The following is a 15,721-nucleotide window of genomic DNA, read 5'->3' as shown; positions in this document are numbered from 1 at the left end:
CTTCTCTTCCCTCCATCTCCTTCTCTTCCCTCATCTCCTTCTCTTCCTTCCTTCCATCTCCTTCTCTTCCCTCCATCTCCTTCTCTTCTCTCCATCTCCTTCTCTTCCTTCCTTCATCTCCTTCTCTTCCTTCCTTAATCTCCTTCTCTTCCTTCCTTCATCTCCTTCTCTTCCCTCCTTCTTCTTCTCTTCCTTCCTTCCATCTCCTTCTCTTCCCTCCATCTCCTTCTCTTCCCCTCCAACTCCTCTTCCCTTCTCTTCCCTTCATCTCCTTCTCTTCCTTCCATCTCATTCTCTTCCCTCCATCTCCATCTCCTTCTCTTCTCTTCCCTCCTTCTCTTCCTTCCATCTCCTTCTCTTCCCTCCATCTCCTTCTCTTCCCTCCATCTCCTCCTCTTCCCTCCATCTCCTTCTCTTCCCCTCCATCTCCTTCTTTTCTCTTCTCTTCTCTTCCCTTCAACTCCTTTCTTCCTTCCATCTCATTCTCTTCCCTCCATCTCCATCTCATTCTCTTCTCTTCTCTTCCCTCCATCTCCTTCTCTTCCTTCCTTCTCCTTCTCTCCCCTCCATCTCATTCTCTTCCCTCCATCTCCTTCTCTTCTCTTCCTTCCATCTCCTTATCTTCTCTTCCCTCATCTCCTTCTCTTCCCTCCATCTCCTAGTCTTCCTTCCTTAATCTCCTTCTCTTCCTTCCTTCATCTCCTTCTCTTCCCTCCATCTTCTTCTCTTCCTTCCTTCCATCTCCTTCTCTTCCCTCCATCTCATTCTCTTCTCTTCCCCTCCATCTCATTCTCTTCCCTTCTCTTCCCTTCATCTCCTTCTCTTCCTTCCATCTCCTTCTCTTCCCTCCATCTCCATCTCCTTCTCTTCTCTTCCCTCCATCTCCTTCTCTTCTCTTCCCTCTATCTCCTTCTCTTCCCTCCATCTCCTTCTCTTACATCCATCTCCTTCTCTTCCTTTCTTAATCTCCTTCTCTTCCTTCCTTCATCTCCTTCTCTTCCTTCCATCTCCTTCTCTTCCCTCCATCTCCATCTCCTTCTCTTCTCTTCCCTCCATCTCCTTCTCTTCTCTTCCCTCTATCTCCTTCTCTTCCCTCCATCTCCTCCTCTTCCCTCCATCTCCTCATCTTCCCTCCATCTCCTTCTCTTCCCCTCCATCTCCTTCTCTTCTCTTCTCTTCCCTTCATCTCCTTCTCTTCCTTCCATCTCCTTCTCTTCCCTCCATCTCCATCTCCTTCTCTTCTCTTCCCTCCATCTCCTTCTCTTCCTTCCATCTCCTTCTCTTCCCTCCATCTCCTTCTCTTCTCTCCATCTCCTCCTCTTCCCTCCATCTCCTTTTCTTCCCTCCATCTCCTCCTCTTCCCTCCATCTCCTTCTCTTCCCTCATCTCCTTCTCTTCCCTCATCTCCTTCTCTTCCTTCCTTCCATCTCCTTCTCTTCCCTCCATCTCCTTCTCTTCCCTCCATCTCCTCCTCTTCCTTCCTTCATCTCCTTCTCTTCCTTCCTTAATCTCCTTCTCTTCCTTCCTTCATCTCCTTCTCTTCCCTCCTTCTTCTTCTCTTCCTTCCTTCCATCTCCTTCTATTCCCTCCATCTCCTTCTCTTCCCCTCCATCTCCTCTTCCCTTCTCTTCCCTTCATCTCCTTCTCTTCCTTCCATCTCCTTCTCTTCCCTCCATCTCCTTCTCTTCTCTTCCCTCCATCTCCTTCTCTTCCCTCCATCTCCTTCTCTTCCCTCCATCTCCTTCTCTTCCCTCCATCTCCTTCTCCTTCTCTTCCATCCATCTCCTTCTCCTTCTCTTCCCTCCCTCTCCTTCTCTTCTCTTCCCTCCATCTCCTTCTCTTCTCTTCCTTCCAGCTCCTTATCTTCTCTTCCCTCATCTCCTTCTCTTCCCTCCATCTCCTTCTCTTCTCTTCCTTCCATCTCCTTATCTTCTCTTCCCTCATCTCCTTCTCTTCCCTCCATCTCATTCTCTTCCCTCATCTCCTTCTCTTCCTTCCTTCCTTCCATCTCCTTCTCTTCCCTCCATCTCCTTCTCTTCCTTCCTTCATCTCCTTCTCTTCCTTCCTTAATCTCCTTATCTTCCTTCCTTCATCTCCTTCTCTTCCCTCCTTCTTCTTCTCTTCCTTCCTTCCATCTCCTTCTCTTCCCTCCATCTCCTTCTCTTCCCCTCCATCTCCCCTTCCCTTCTCTTCCCTTCATCTCCTTCTCTTCCTTCCATCTCCTTCTCTTCCCTCCATCTCCATCTCCTTCTCTTCTCTTCCCTCCTTCTCTTCCTTCCATCTCCTTCTCTTCCCTCCATCTCCTCCTCTTCCCTCCATCTCCTTCTCTTCCCCTCCACCTCCTTCTCTTCTCTTCTCTTCCCTTCATCTCCTTCTATTCCTTCCATCTCCTTCTCTTCCCTCCATCTCCATCGCCTTCTCTTCTCTTCCCTCCATCTCCTTCTCTTCCTTCCATCTCCTTCTCTCCCCTCCAACTCCTTCTCTTTCCTCCATCTCCTTCTCTTCTCTTCCTTCCATCTCCTTATCTTCTCTTCCCTCGTCTCCTTCTCTTCCCTCCATCTCCTTCTCTTCCTTCCTTAATCTCCTTCTCTTCCTTCCTTCATCTCCTTCTCTTCCCTCCATCTTCTTCTCTTCCTTCCTTCCATCTCCTTCTCTTCCCTCCATCTCCTTCTCTTCCCCTCCATCTCATTCTCTTCCCTTCTCTTCTCTTCTCTTCCCTTCATCTCCTTCTCTTCCTTCCATCTCCTTCTCTTCCCTCCATCTCCATCTCCTTCTCTTCTCTTCCCTCCATCTCCTTCTCTTCCCTCCATCTCCTTCTCTTACATCCATCTCCTTCTCTTCCTTTCTTAATCTCCTTCTCTTCCTTCCTTCATCTCCTTCTCTTCCTTCCACTCCTTATCTTCCCTCCATCTCCTTCTCTTCCCTCCATCTCCTTCTCTTCCCTCCATCTCCTCCTCTTCCCTCCATCTCCTCCTCTTCCCTCCATCTCCTCCTCTTCCCTCCATCTCCTTCTCTTCCCCTCCATCTCCTTCTCTTCTCTTCCCTTCATCTCCTTCTCTTCCTTCCATCTCCTTCTCTTCCCTCCATCTCCATCTCCTTCTCTTCTCTTCCCTCCATCTCCTTCTCTTCCTTCCATCTCCTTCTCTTCCCTCCATCTCCTTCTATTCTCTCCATCTCCTCCTCTTCCCTCCACCTCCTCCTCTTCCCTCCATCTCCTTTTCTTCCCTCCATCTCCTCCTCTTCCCTCCATCTCCTCCTCTTCCCTCCATCTCCTTTTCTTCCCTCCATCTCCTCCTCTTCCCTCCATCTCCTCCATCTCCTCCTCTTCCCTCCATCTCCTTCTCTTCCTCCCTTCTCCATCTTCTGTTTTCTTTTTCTTACCAGTTGTCCTTCCTCTTCTGTCTAAACAGTTCCTTCTCACCATCTCTCACTCCATCCATCCCTCAGTAAAAAGATCAGACATGCTGTTTGCTCTCTCTCTCCCTCTCACTCCCGCTCTCTCTTCTCTCTCTCTCTCTCTCTCTCTCTCTCTCTCTCTCTCTCTCTCTCTCTCTCTCTGGCAGGATGACAGCTCTCACTCGTCCCAGGGCAGACCCTTATGTAAACAGCCCCATCACACTCAGGCTGTGTGTGTGTATGTGTGTGTATAAACCCCCTCATTACCATATCAAAGCCCGTGATCGCTCCTCTCCTCCCAGTGTTAGAGTGGCATATTAATAGTTGTGTAGGTTAAACTTTCAGATAAAGCAGACTGATGAAGGTTAGTTCTCTCTGTTTGAAAGAGTTCACTTACTCGCATTTCCCTGCGGTGTGTGTGTGTGTGTTTGTCGATTGAAGAAAATGATACAGGACTGGGCTTTGATTGGGTGACAGATTTGATTGGCTGACAGATTTGTCTTTTGATTGGTCCTACCCCGAGGCTCTCAGATGACCTTCAGCAACTTTCTCAACTTTCTTCCCTCATCCACAACTTCTCTCCTCTCATATCCCTCTATACTCTCCTCCTTTATCCCCCTCTCCTCTCCTCTACTAGTTTCGTACGGTACTACGCCTCCCGGGTATGAGAGGGTTGGGGAAGCTTATTTAAGTAAATTGACTAAAAGTATGTAACTGCTCCAGTGATTTTGATGAAATTGAATAATTTAATCTCACAGTAGATGCTTCACATTTGTCTGACCGTCTAACTAACTAACTAACTAACTAACTAACTAACTGATTAACCAACTGACATAAATATAACAGTTTTCCCCTCATTCCTGCCCCACCCCTCTCTCTCCCTCCCTCCATCCCTCTCTCCACCCACCCATCCTTCTGTGTGTCTACTGTAGTAGGCAGACTTAATCACTCAAAGCTGGAAAACACACACACACACACTCACTCACTCACACACACACACACACACACACACACACACACACACACACACACACACACACACACACACACACACACACACACACACACACACACACACACACACACACACACACACACACACACACACACACACACACACACAGTGTCACTAAATCCATATCAAAATGAGGTAATATCTGCGGGCAGTTTGCCACATCTTAGATCAATAATAAGATTTCTGTTTTATTAATAACTCCGAACACTGACATGCCCCATAAGCACTTTACCAGAAAACAATCAACCATAACCCCCTTCTGCCCCCAACCGTTTACCAGACAACCACCAACCCAACCCTTTACCAGACAACCACCAACCCAACCATTTACCAGACAACCACCACCCCAACCCTTTACCAGACAACCACCAACCCTTTACCAGACAACCACCACCCCGTTACCAGACAACCACCAACCCAACCCTTTACCAGACAACCACCAACCCAACCATTTACCAGACAACCACCACCCCAACCCTTTACCAGACAACCACCAACCCTTTACCAGACAACCACCACCCCATTACCAGACAACCACCAACCCTTTACCAGACAACCACCACCCCAACCCTTTACCAGACAACCACCAACCCTTTACCAGACAACCACCACCCAGTTACCAGACCAGACAACCACCAACCCAACCCTTTACCAGACAACCACCAACCCAACCGTTTACCAGACAAGCACCGCCCCATTACCAGTCAACCACCAACCCAACCGTTTACCAGACAACCACCACCCCAACCCTTTACCAGACAACCACCACCCCAACCCTTTACCAGACAACTCCCTACCCTTTACCTGACAACCACCAACCCAACCCTTTACCAGACAACCACCAACCCATTACCAGACAACCACCAACCCAACCCTTTACCAGACAACCCCCAACCCTTTACCAGACAACCACCAACACAACCCATTACCAGACAACCACCAACCCAACCGTTTACCAGACAACCACCAACGCATCCTTTCCTTTCTAAACCATTTTTCTGTCTCACTGTATAAACTTCCTCTTTTCTCTTAAAATGATTTAACACATTTCTACTTTTAACCCTCTTATGTCTCTCAGCTTTCTCTACTGAAATCTCCCCTTGAGGATTAATAAAGTATTAACCTATCAGCCTATACATTTGAAAGTCTAAGTGATTTGACTGTAGTTTAGAGAAAGCATTAGGCTAATAACACTTTTATCAATGTCTATGTACAAAACATATAAATTGTCTAAATAATTTGACACTCTTGTAGTAGATGGATCAATAATACATTATTTATCCATCTGACTGTGTATAAAAATATAACGTATAAATCATTTGTAGAGCACAGGGTTACGGCTGAGGTTAGAGTGTGTGTGTGTGTGTGTGTGTGTGTGTGTGTGTGTGTGTGTGTGTGTGTGTGGATGTGGAAGCATTACAGGAGATGTTCTTCTTCACAGCTGAAACATGTTAAAGCTGAATAGTACATTAGCGAAATAGCACAGTGCACGCATGCACGCACACACACACCTGAATGAGAATGGCACAGAGAACATTAATTATACATCCAGGCAGTCTCTCCGAATTAGTGAGAAAGAAGAAGGGAGAGAGAGAGAGAGAGAGAGATGGTGCTTTTTGGTGTGCCTCATCACCTCCTCAAGAATAATAAAGACAGTAGGGGGGGTTAATTCCCTCTCTCCCCAACCAGAGAGAAAACAGTATTTGAACTGTGAACCAATGAGGAGATGTTGCTGGGAGCATTTCCTCACCAGCTGTGGCAAACACACACACACATCTCTGAATACCTCTCTCAGATAGACAAGTATTTTCTCTCCAGCTATGTTTCTCTCACAGATGTAGACAGCAAGAAAAACTTCAGAATACTAAGCTATCACAATCCCTTTCCAAAACACACACACACACACTAATGCTTAAAGTTAGTGGTTGGTCACAGTGAGTAAACACACCCAAAGCATGGATTACAATCTGTTCTTGTCCATAGGACTGCTTTCAGGGTAAATAAACTAATTAGGCATTTAATAATTTGAGTGAACTATCTCTTTAAGAAGCCCAACGTAAGCTATTAGTACTGTTAGAAGGTAGCTGCACCGCCACATTCGCAGCAGTTTGGTTTTTAGGATTGACCCAGTTTAGAACAGTGCACCATCTCTAACACACACGTACACACTCTGTTCTGAGATCTGGAAGGAAGTCAGAAGTGTGTGTTTGAAGTGTGTGTGATCAAACAGTGAGTATGCAGCTCCACAGCCATACGCCACAACTCATACCTCACACACACTTCTCCTGTCATCCCTCGCTATCTCTTTATCTCCCTCTGTCTCTGTCCCCCTCTTTCTAATAGTCTATATCGCTACTTCTTTCCTTTCTCACTCCTACTGTCATTTCATTGTCGTGTGTGTGGGCGTGCGTCTGCATCGAATACCTTCTTTCCATCTATTATCTGTTTCTATGTAATATCGAATGTTTCCATCTAATATCTCTAGTATATTGTGTTTCTAATACAGTACACCATACAGTGGCTTGCGAAAGTAGTCACCCCCCTTGGCATTTTTCCTATTTTGTTGCCTTACATCCTGGAATTAAAATGGATTTTTGGGGGGGTTTGTATCATTTCATTTATACAACATGCCTACCACTTCGAAGATGCAAAATATATTTGATTGTGAAACAAACAAGAAATAAGACAAAGAAACAGAACACTTGAGCGTGCAGAACTATTCACCCCTCCAAAGTCACTACTTTGTAGCGCCACCTTTTGCAGCTATTACTGCAAGTCTCTTGGGGTATGTCTCTATAAGCTTGGCACATCTAGCCACTGGGATTTTTTCCCATTCTTCAAGGCAAAACTGCTCCAGCTCCTTCAAGTTGGATGGGTTCCGCTGGTGTACAGCAATCTTTAAATCATACCACAGATTCTCAATTGGATTGAGGTCTGGGCTTTGACTAGGCCATTCCAAGACATTTAAATGTTTCCCCTTAAACCACTCAAGTGTTGCTTTAGCAGTATGCTGAGGGTCATTGTCCTGCTGGAAGGTGAACCTCCGTCCCAGTCTCAAATCTCTGGAAGTCTGAAACAGGTTTCCCTCAAGAATTTCCCTGTATTTAGCACCATCCATCATTCCTTCAATTCTGACCAGTTTCCCAGTCCCTGCCGATGAAAAACCTCCACACATCCATCGGAGTGATGAGAGGTGTTGGGTTTGCTCCAGACATAGCGTTTTCCTTGATGGCCAAAAAGCTAAATTTTAGTCTCGTCTGACCAGAGTACCTTTTCCATATGTTTGGGGAGTCTCCCACATGCCTTTTGGCGAACACCAAACGTGTTTGCTTATTCTTTTCTTTAAGCAATGGCTTTTTTCTGGCCACTCTTCAGTAAAGCCCAGCTCTGTGGAGTTTACGGCTTAAAGTGGTCCTATGGACAGAGACTCCAATCTCCACTGTGGAGCTTTGCAGCTCCTTCAGGGTTATCTTTGGTCTGATTAATGCCCTCCTTGCCTGGTCCGTGTGTTTTGGTGGGCGGCCCTTTCTTGGCAGGTTTGTTGTGGTGCCATATTCTTTCCATTTTTTAATAATGGATTTTTTTATAATGGATTTAATGGTGCTCCGTGGGATTTTCTAAGTTTCTGATATTTTTTTATAACCCAACCCTGATCTGTACTTCTCCACAACTTTGTCCCTGACCTGTTTTGAAAGCTCCTTGGTCTTCGTGGTGCCGATTGCTTGGTGGTGCCCCTTGCTTAGTGGTGTTGCAGACTCTGGGGCCTTTCAGAACAGGTGTATATATACTGAGATCATGTGACAGATCATGTGACACTGAGATTGCACACAGGTGGACTTTATTTAACTAATTATGTGACTTCTGAAGGTAATTGGTTGCAGCAGATCTTATTTAGGGGCTTCATAGCAAAGGGGGTGAATAAATATGCATGCACCACTTTTCCGTTATTTATTTTTTAGAATTTTTTTGAAACAAGTAATATTTTTTCATTTCACTTCACCAATTTGGACTATTTTGTATATGTCCATTACATGAAATCCAAATAAAAATCCATTTAAATTACAGGTTGTAATGCAACAAAATAGGAAATACACCAAGGGGATGAATACTTTTGCAAGGCACTGTACAGTGAGGGAAAAAGGTATTTGATCCCCTGCTGATTTTGTATGTTTGCCCACTGACAAAGACATGATCAGTCTATAGAGAGCTCTCCAAGGATGTCAGGGACAAGATTGTAGACCTACACAAGGCTGGAATGGGCTACAAGACCAGGGCTACAAAAACAGTTGGTGTGATTATTCGCAAATGGAAGAAACACAAAAGAACTGTCAATCTCCCTCGACCTGGGGCTCCATGCAAGATCTCACCTCGTGGAGTTGCAATGATCATGAGAACGGTGAGGAATCAGCCCAGAACTATACGGGAGGATCTTGTCAATGATCTCAAGGCAGCTGGGACCATAGTCACCAAGAAAACAATTGGTAACACACTACGCCGTGAAGGACCTACTGGTTGGTAGGTGATCAAATACTTATGTCATGCAATAAAATGCAAATTAATTACTTAAAAATCATACAATGTGATTTTCTGGATTTTTGTTTTAGATTCCGTCGCTCACAGTTGAAGTGTACCTATGATAAAAATTACAGACCTCTACATGCTTTGTAAGTAGGAAAACCTGTAAAATCGGCAGTGTATCAAATACTTGTTCTCCCCACTGTACATGCCCGTCTGAAGTTTGCCAATTAACATCTGAATGATTCAGAGGAGAACTGGGTGAATGTGTTGTGGTCAGATGAGACCAAAATGGAGCTCTTTGGCATCAACTCAACTCGCCGTGTTTGGAGGAGGAGGAATGCTGCCTATGACCCCAAGAACACCATCCCCACCGTCAAACATGGAGGTGGAAACATTATGCTTTGGGGATGTTTTTCTGCTAAGGGGACAGGACAACTTCACTGCATCAAAGGGACGATGGACGGGGCCATGTATCGTCAAATCTTGGGTGAGAACCTCCTTCCCTCAGCCAGGGCATTGAAAATGGGTCGTGGATGGGTATTCCAGCATGTCAATGACCCAAAACACACGGCCAAGGCAACAAAGGAGTGGCTCAAGAAGAAGCACATTAAGGTCCTGGAGTGGCCAAGCCAGTCTCCAGACCTTAATCCCATAGAAAATATGTGGAGGGAGCTGAAGGTTCGAGTTGCCAAACGTCAGCCTCGAAACCTTAATGACTTGGAGAAGATCTGCAAAGAGGAGTGGGACAAAATCCCTCCTGAGATGTGTGCAAACCTGGTGGCCAACTACAAGAAACGTCTGACCTCTGTGATCGCCAACAAGGGTTTTGCCACCAAGTACTAAGTCATGTTTTGCAGAGGGGTAAAATACTTATTTCCCTCATTAAAATGCAAATCAATTTATAACATTTTTGACATGAGTTTTTCTGGATTTTTTGTTTGTTATTCTGTCTCTCACTGTTCAAATAAACCTACCATTAAAATTATAGACTGAGCATCTCTTTGTCAGTGGGCAAACGTACAAAATCAGCAGGGGATCAAATACTTTTTTCCCTCACTGTATATCTTGTATCTATCTCCTATCTCTGACATCTATCTTTATAATCTTCTATCTCAAATATATCTCTAAAGGTTTCTATCCTCTGATATCTTCTTTCTCTCTAATATCTTGTTTCTTTCTAATATCTTGTTTCTATCTCTAATATCTTGTTTCTATCTCTAATATCTTGTTTCTCTCTAATATCTTGTTTCTCTCTAATATCTAGATTCTGTCTCTGATATCTTGTTTCTGTCTCTGATATCTTGTTTCTCTCTAATATCTTGTTTCTCTCTAATATCTTGTTTCTATCTCTAATATCTTGTTTCTCTCTAATATCTTGTTTCTCTCTAATATCTAGATTCTGTCTCTGATATCTTGTTTCTGTCTCTGATATCTTGTTTCTCTCTAATATCTTGTTTCTATCTCTAATATCTTGTTTCTCTCTAATATCTTGTTTCTCTCTAATATCTTGTTTCTATCTCTAATAACTTGTTTCTCTCTAATATCTTGTTTCTGTCTCTAATATCTTGTTTCTCTCTAATATCTTGTTTCTCTCTAATATCTTGTTTCTATCTCTGATATCTTGTTTCTCTCTAATATCTTGTTTCTATCTCTAATACCAGAGTCAGGGTAGGTCTTGAATTGTGGTGGTAAATGCTGTCTCTTGACTTTGGCACCATGGAAAAACACTTTCAAATGACAAAAACATGACATATAATCAATTTTCCATTTTATTTAACTAATAGTTAATAAGAAAACAAATGTAAGTCCTTTATACTGCAAAACATCTATTTGTATGAATTGTAGAAACTACTGGGGGCTAGCAGGTTAGCTTTTCCCACTGGTGATGTGTAGAGCTGTAGTGGCATGTTTTGGGGATTTAGAGACATCTGTATATTAGCTAGACAGTGAACAAAAGTATTAAATAGGTATTGTATAGATTAATAAAAACAAGGAAGGCTATTAAAATACCTATTTTTTTTACTAGTATAATGTGTCCCCCTCAGTGTTATGTCATTGGTGTTACCGCCTTGGAAATCACTGGTTACAAAGATATTCAAGGACCTTGAGCATTCTCTCCAGTGGCAAACTGTTATTGGGGGAGGGGTCTATATTAAATACAATTATTAGCTAATCACACCCTTTTAGTATGTCATAAATCCGAGGATTCCATTTATCATGTGGTGTGTCTAAATCCAAAGTGTCCCTTGGTGTTAGTCAATTTAAATGAAGGGAAGTAACATTGTGAGCAAAATGATTAATCATATCACTTCAGTAAATTATTTTTAAAGGGTTGATGACCTTAGATTTTAGCATTTGTGGCCTCCATTTCAGAAAAACCTCAACCTAAATTGTTTCATTGGTGTTACCATGATATGTGTTACTACTCCTACTGGTGGCACAATGTTATCATAATAGTAAATGTAATTTAAAGTCATTAAGCTACAATATTAGTTGATTTAGAATGGGAAGACATAACTAAATACATTTAAATAAATACAAATCTAGAAGAATGAGGTAAATTTTTTCCAAAATGCCATGCCCAAATGCCACCGTAATTCAAGAACAACCCGTCAGTGAAGCGAGATCAGATTAAGAATAAGGGAGATATTTCAGAGAAGTGCCTCCATCTTTTAAAATGTATCATGAGTGGTGATGTGATTGCAGTATCACACCACTAAAAACAGAGATTTCCTAACAAAGTTTGCTGAGTGAAAGTTTTTCAGAGTCCTGACACGTTTTATAGACATTTAACATCACCTGTGAAGGTAAACCTAGTGGAAAACAGATAATGTACCCCAGCAAAACATCTCTTCCTGTCTCTCTCCCACACAATTTCTCTCATCCAGCTCTCGCTTCACAACTCTACTTCTTCTCTCCTTACAACCTCTCTCTTCCGCCCTCTCTCTATCTCTCTCCTCGTCTCTCTCACTGTAAAACGGTGTACTGAGAGCTTACACGCAGGCACACACACACACACACACACACACACACACATACACACACACACACACACACACACACACACACACACACACACAACAGAAGCTTTGATTAATGTATTGTAATCAGGTCAGAGACATTAAAAGGCTTTTGTCGTCTTGTCTCCTGTTTATTTTCTGTTGTTTAGAAGTGTTTGTCATAACTGGTGTACATCAGTCACAGTGGGAATAAAAGGAAGACAGACAGACAGACAGACAGAGACAGACAGACAGACAGACAGACAGACAGACAGACAGACAGACAGACAGACAGACAGACAGACAGACAGAGACAGAGGCTGTTTCATGTAGAACAGAGAAGACAGTAAGATAGAGAAACAGATAGACACACACACAGACACACATAGGTTCACTGTTACATGTAAGTGTATAGTAAAGATGTGTGTGTCAGAACAAACTGAAATATATCTGTATATGCCACAGGGGACAGTAGAGAAAGTGTGTGTGTGTGTGTCTTGGGGTAAAGGGAGGAACAGATACATGGATGTGAATGTGCCGCAGGGGACAGGTGAGACTGCACATGGCTAAGTCTGTGTCTGACAGTTGAGAAGAGAGTAGGCCTTCCGCACACACACACACACACACACACACACACACACACACACACACACACACACACACACACACACACACACACACTAGCTACTGTCTTTCGCTCTCAGTCTTTCTCTGAGGACATCCATCCCATAGCATGAAACCCTCGGCAACCATCATTAGGGACCTCTGGAGGAGGATGGAGAGAACCGCAAAGCCTCCCAGAAGAGAGAAGAGAAAACGGGGTGGTGAGGAAAAAGGGAGTAGAAGAAAAGTATGAATTTGAAGGATAAACCCTGGGATTAGATTTGTGTGTGTCTGTGTGTGTTTCACGAAAACAAAGCTGTGTCTGTGTGTGGTTTGAAGCTCATCTTCTGTTCATTTGTTCCTGTGTAAACAAACTTTTCCATCAACCTCCCATCACACATTAATTCAGCGATATAACAATAGCCTTGCACAAACAAAGCGTGTTGTCTGATGTAGCACGTTGACAGAGGGAGTAGGGGAAGAGAAGAGTGAGAAAGGAAAAAAAGAAAGAAAGAGACAGAGAGAAAAAGAGAGAGGAGAAAGAGAGAGAGGACAGAGAGAGAGAGAGAGAGGACAGAGAGAGGGGGAGGACAGAGAGAGAGGACAGAGAGAGAGAGAGGGAAGAGAGAGAGAGAGAGGGGTGGGGGAGAGAGGGAGAGAGAGGAGAGAGAGAGAGAGGGAAGAGAGAGAGAGAGAATCTTCCTCCTTGCCTGTTAAATATTTGAGCACTTGTGGAGAGACAGAGCTGTTAGCTGGACTAAATCAGAAGCGTCGGTGTGTGTGTGTGTGTTGCAGGGGGAGACAGGGCTGTTAGCCGGTTAGTGGTAATTCAACCATGATAGAGAGGGAGCACTTTCACTTATATATGTACCTGAGAGAGAGAGAGAGAGAGAGAGGAAGGGAGGGAGAGGGAGGGAGGCTGTCCAGTCTGTCAGAATTCATTAGACTGACAGAGCGAGGCTGCTTCGCACCATGTCAATGAGACCCAGCTAACCACAGCAGTGTCTCTCTCCCCTATACTCAGTAACTAGAGAGGGAGGCAGAATGAAAGAGGGAGGCATGATGCCCTCATTGTCTATCAGACAAAAGGAGCTTTCAGCTCAATTATAGCATCCACACAAACAGACACACACAGACTGTAGCATCCTACCTGGGGTTAGTGCTGTTCCAGTAGACAGCATGGTGGTCGAAGGTGATTTGGTCTTCAGCCCAGACGGACAGACAGGACGACAGGACGGTCAGACACATCAGAACCATCTGCGTCACACACGTACACACACTCCTCTGACCAGGCCGAGCCGTCCATCTCACACTGCTCAAACCAGTTACACACAACATCATAGTGTCCACTTGAAGTCTACTTGTTAGATCCACCTCCACTGTAGTGTTTGCTGGTTATGTTAGCTTACAGTTGAGTTGGAATATCCAGTGCATGGACAGTCTCAATCAGTGTCTGGGCATTCAAAGATCCCAGTACATTCCGATCATTCCATCCTGTTAGTGGAAACAGGGTGGCAGAGGGAGTAATGTGATGGGCTTTGAATCCAGGACTGTAATGCGGTTTGAATCCCAGTGTGTTGTTGTTTTGGTGTGTTTTTGTTTACAAACCTTATCCTGAACCTTGACCACTTTGCTAGCATGCCTAAATCTAACCTTACCCTAACCAATCGCTAGCATTCCTAAACCTAACCTGTTGCACTTGCATGTTGCGCAAATCACTCAATATCAATCAATACAGGAAGAGTGTCTATGTTCTTGCCAGGGTCTGAAACTTGTCCTCCCATCATACAACTTGTGCTCTCCTGAATATGACATCCAAACTAGTGACTTTCACTCTCCTGAATATGACGTCCAAACTAGTGACTTTCACTCTCCTGAATCCATGCTTTTATCTTAAGTCAACTGTCTTTTCATTGATGATTGATTATGGTGATTAGAAACATTGTTATTATTTGACATATTTCTGTATTTCTATAAAGACTGAAGTTAATGAATTATCAGCTGTCTCACGATGTCGTCCTCTCTCTTTCAATCACACACTATCAGCACAAATAGAAACCTCTTCTCTTCTCTCCACTCCCTTTCTCCTCTTCTCCACTCCACGAAGAGACGCAACGCCAAATCCAATCTGGGTTTAATGTCGTCTGGGGACCGAACATCCTGACTCCGCTCGGCTCGCTGGGACTGAACTGTCTTCAGTAAGATATATATGGGTTCGTAACAGTTTCCTCAGGGAGTTGTTTTGGTACTGAACAGTTTCTTGAATGAGACATGTTCCATACTGAACAGTAAGAAATTATGTTTTGGTGCTGAAGGTTCCTCTGTAAGATGTTTCGGTACTGACCAGTTTCCCCAGTAACAGATTCTGTTTTGGTGCTGAAGGTAAGATGTTTCGGTACTGACCAGTTTCCCCAGTAAAATATTCTGTTGCGGTACTGACCAGTTTCTATCTGGTCCTAAACACCTCCCTTCATTAAGGGTGGTCCGTTTTAATATTCCTCAGATGTTCGTTGGCGTCAGTAAACCACGACAGGTTCATCGTTTCCTCAGTGAGAGTGGTTGGTTGTTATTGCTGCTCATTTTTTAATCAGAGATCACCAGCTATCACTCTTCCTGTCCCAAGTTCCTCTTCTGTCTGTTTCCGCTGATTTGGAGGCAAATCCGATTCAGCTTCATGGTCCACACTCCACAATGTTCTTTACGGATCAACGCACAGAAACACACACACACAGAGACTGGCAGAGACACACACACACAGACTGGCAGAGAGACAGACCGACAGAGTGAATAACGTGGCGATCCTTCCAACAGTCTCTCACGGTGACAATACTCCTCGTGGTGAATCTGATTCTCAGCTCCCGCTGCTGCCAGAATCTCCTCGCTGTTCGTTTTCACCTCCCCTCCTCCCTCCCTCCCCTCCCTCCCTCCTTCCCTCACCTCCCTCCCTCCCCTCCCCTCCCCTCCCCTCCTCCCTCCCTCCCTCCCTCCCCTCCCCTCCTCCCTCCCTCCCTCCCTCTGAGCTGGCGGAGTCTCTCAGTCTCTTACCTCTGGGGACAGTGTCTGACTCACTGCTCTTGCGGCTCTGAAGCCGCTTAGTTCAGCTGTATTAAACTGTATGCATCCACATATACAGAACATGACCATGGGTTAGGATAATACTGACAGTGTTAGGTTAGAATATCACTGTCAA

General features: G+C 44.3%; 1 protein-coding gene across 1 annotated transcript in view; it reads right to left on the bottom strand.

Annotated features, from left to right (window-relative positions):
* The window catches only part of LOC311114004 (ephrin-A2-like), a gene marked incomplete at both ends in the record, with an annotated part of 25,349 nt that extends 11,477 nt beyond the window's left edge, over positions 1-13,872 (bottom strand). Inside the window, one exon of the mRNA XM_084189270.1 lies at positions 13,682-13,872. Coding sequence (XP_084045396.1) covers positions 13,682-13,872 — 191 coding nt within the window. The remainder of the gene's footprint in view (positions 1-13,681) is intronic.
* Positions 13,873-15,721: the final 1,849 nt, after the last annotated feature.

This window comes from Coregonus lavaretus (genome assembly GCF_964263955.1).
Source record: "Coregonus lavaretus genome assembly, contig: HAP1_SCAFFOLD_830, whole genome shotgun sequence".
Lineage (NCBI taxonomy): Eukaryota > Metazoa > Chordata > Actinopteri > Salmoniformes > Salmonidae > Coregonus > Coregonus lavaretus.
This window is presented reverse-complemented; position numbering and strand designations above follow the sequence as displayed.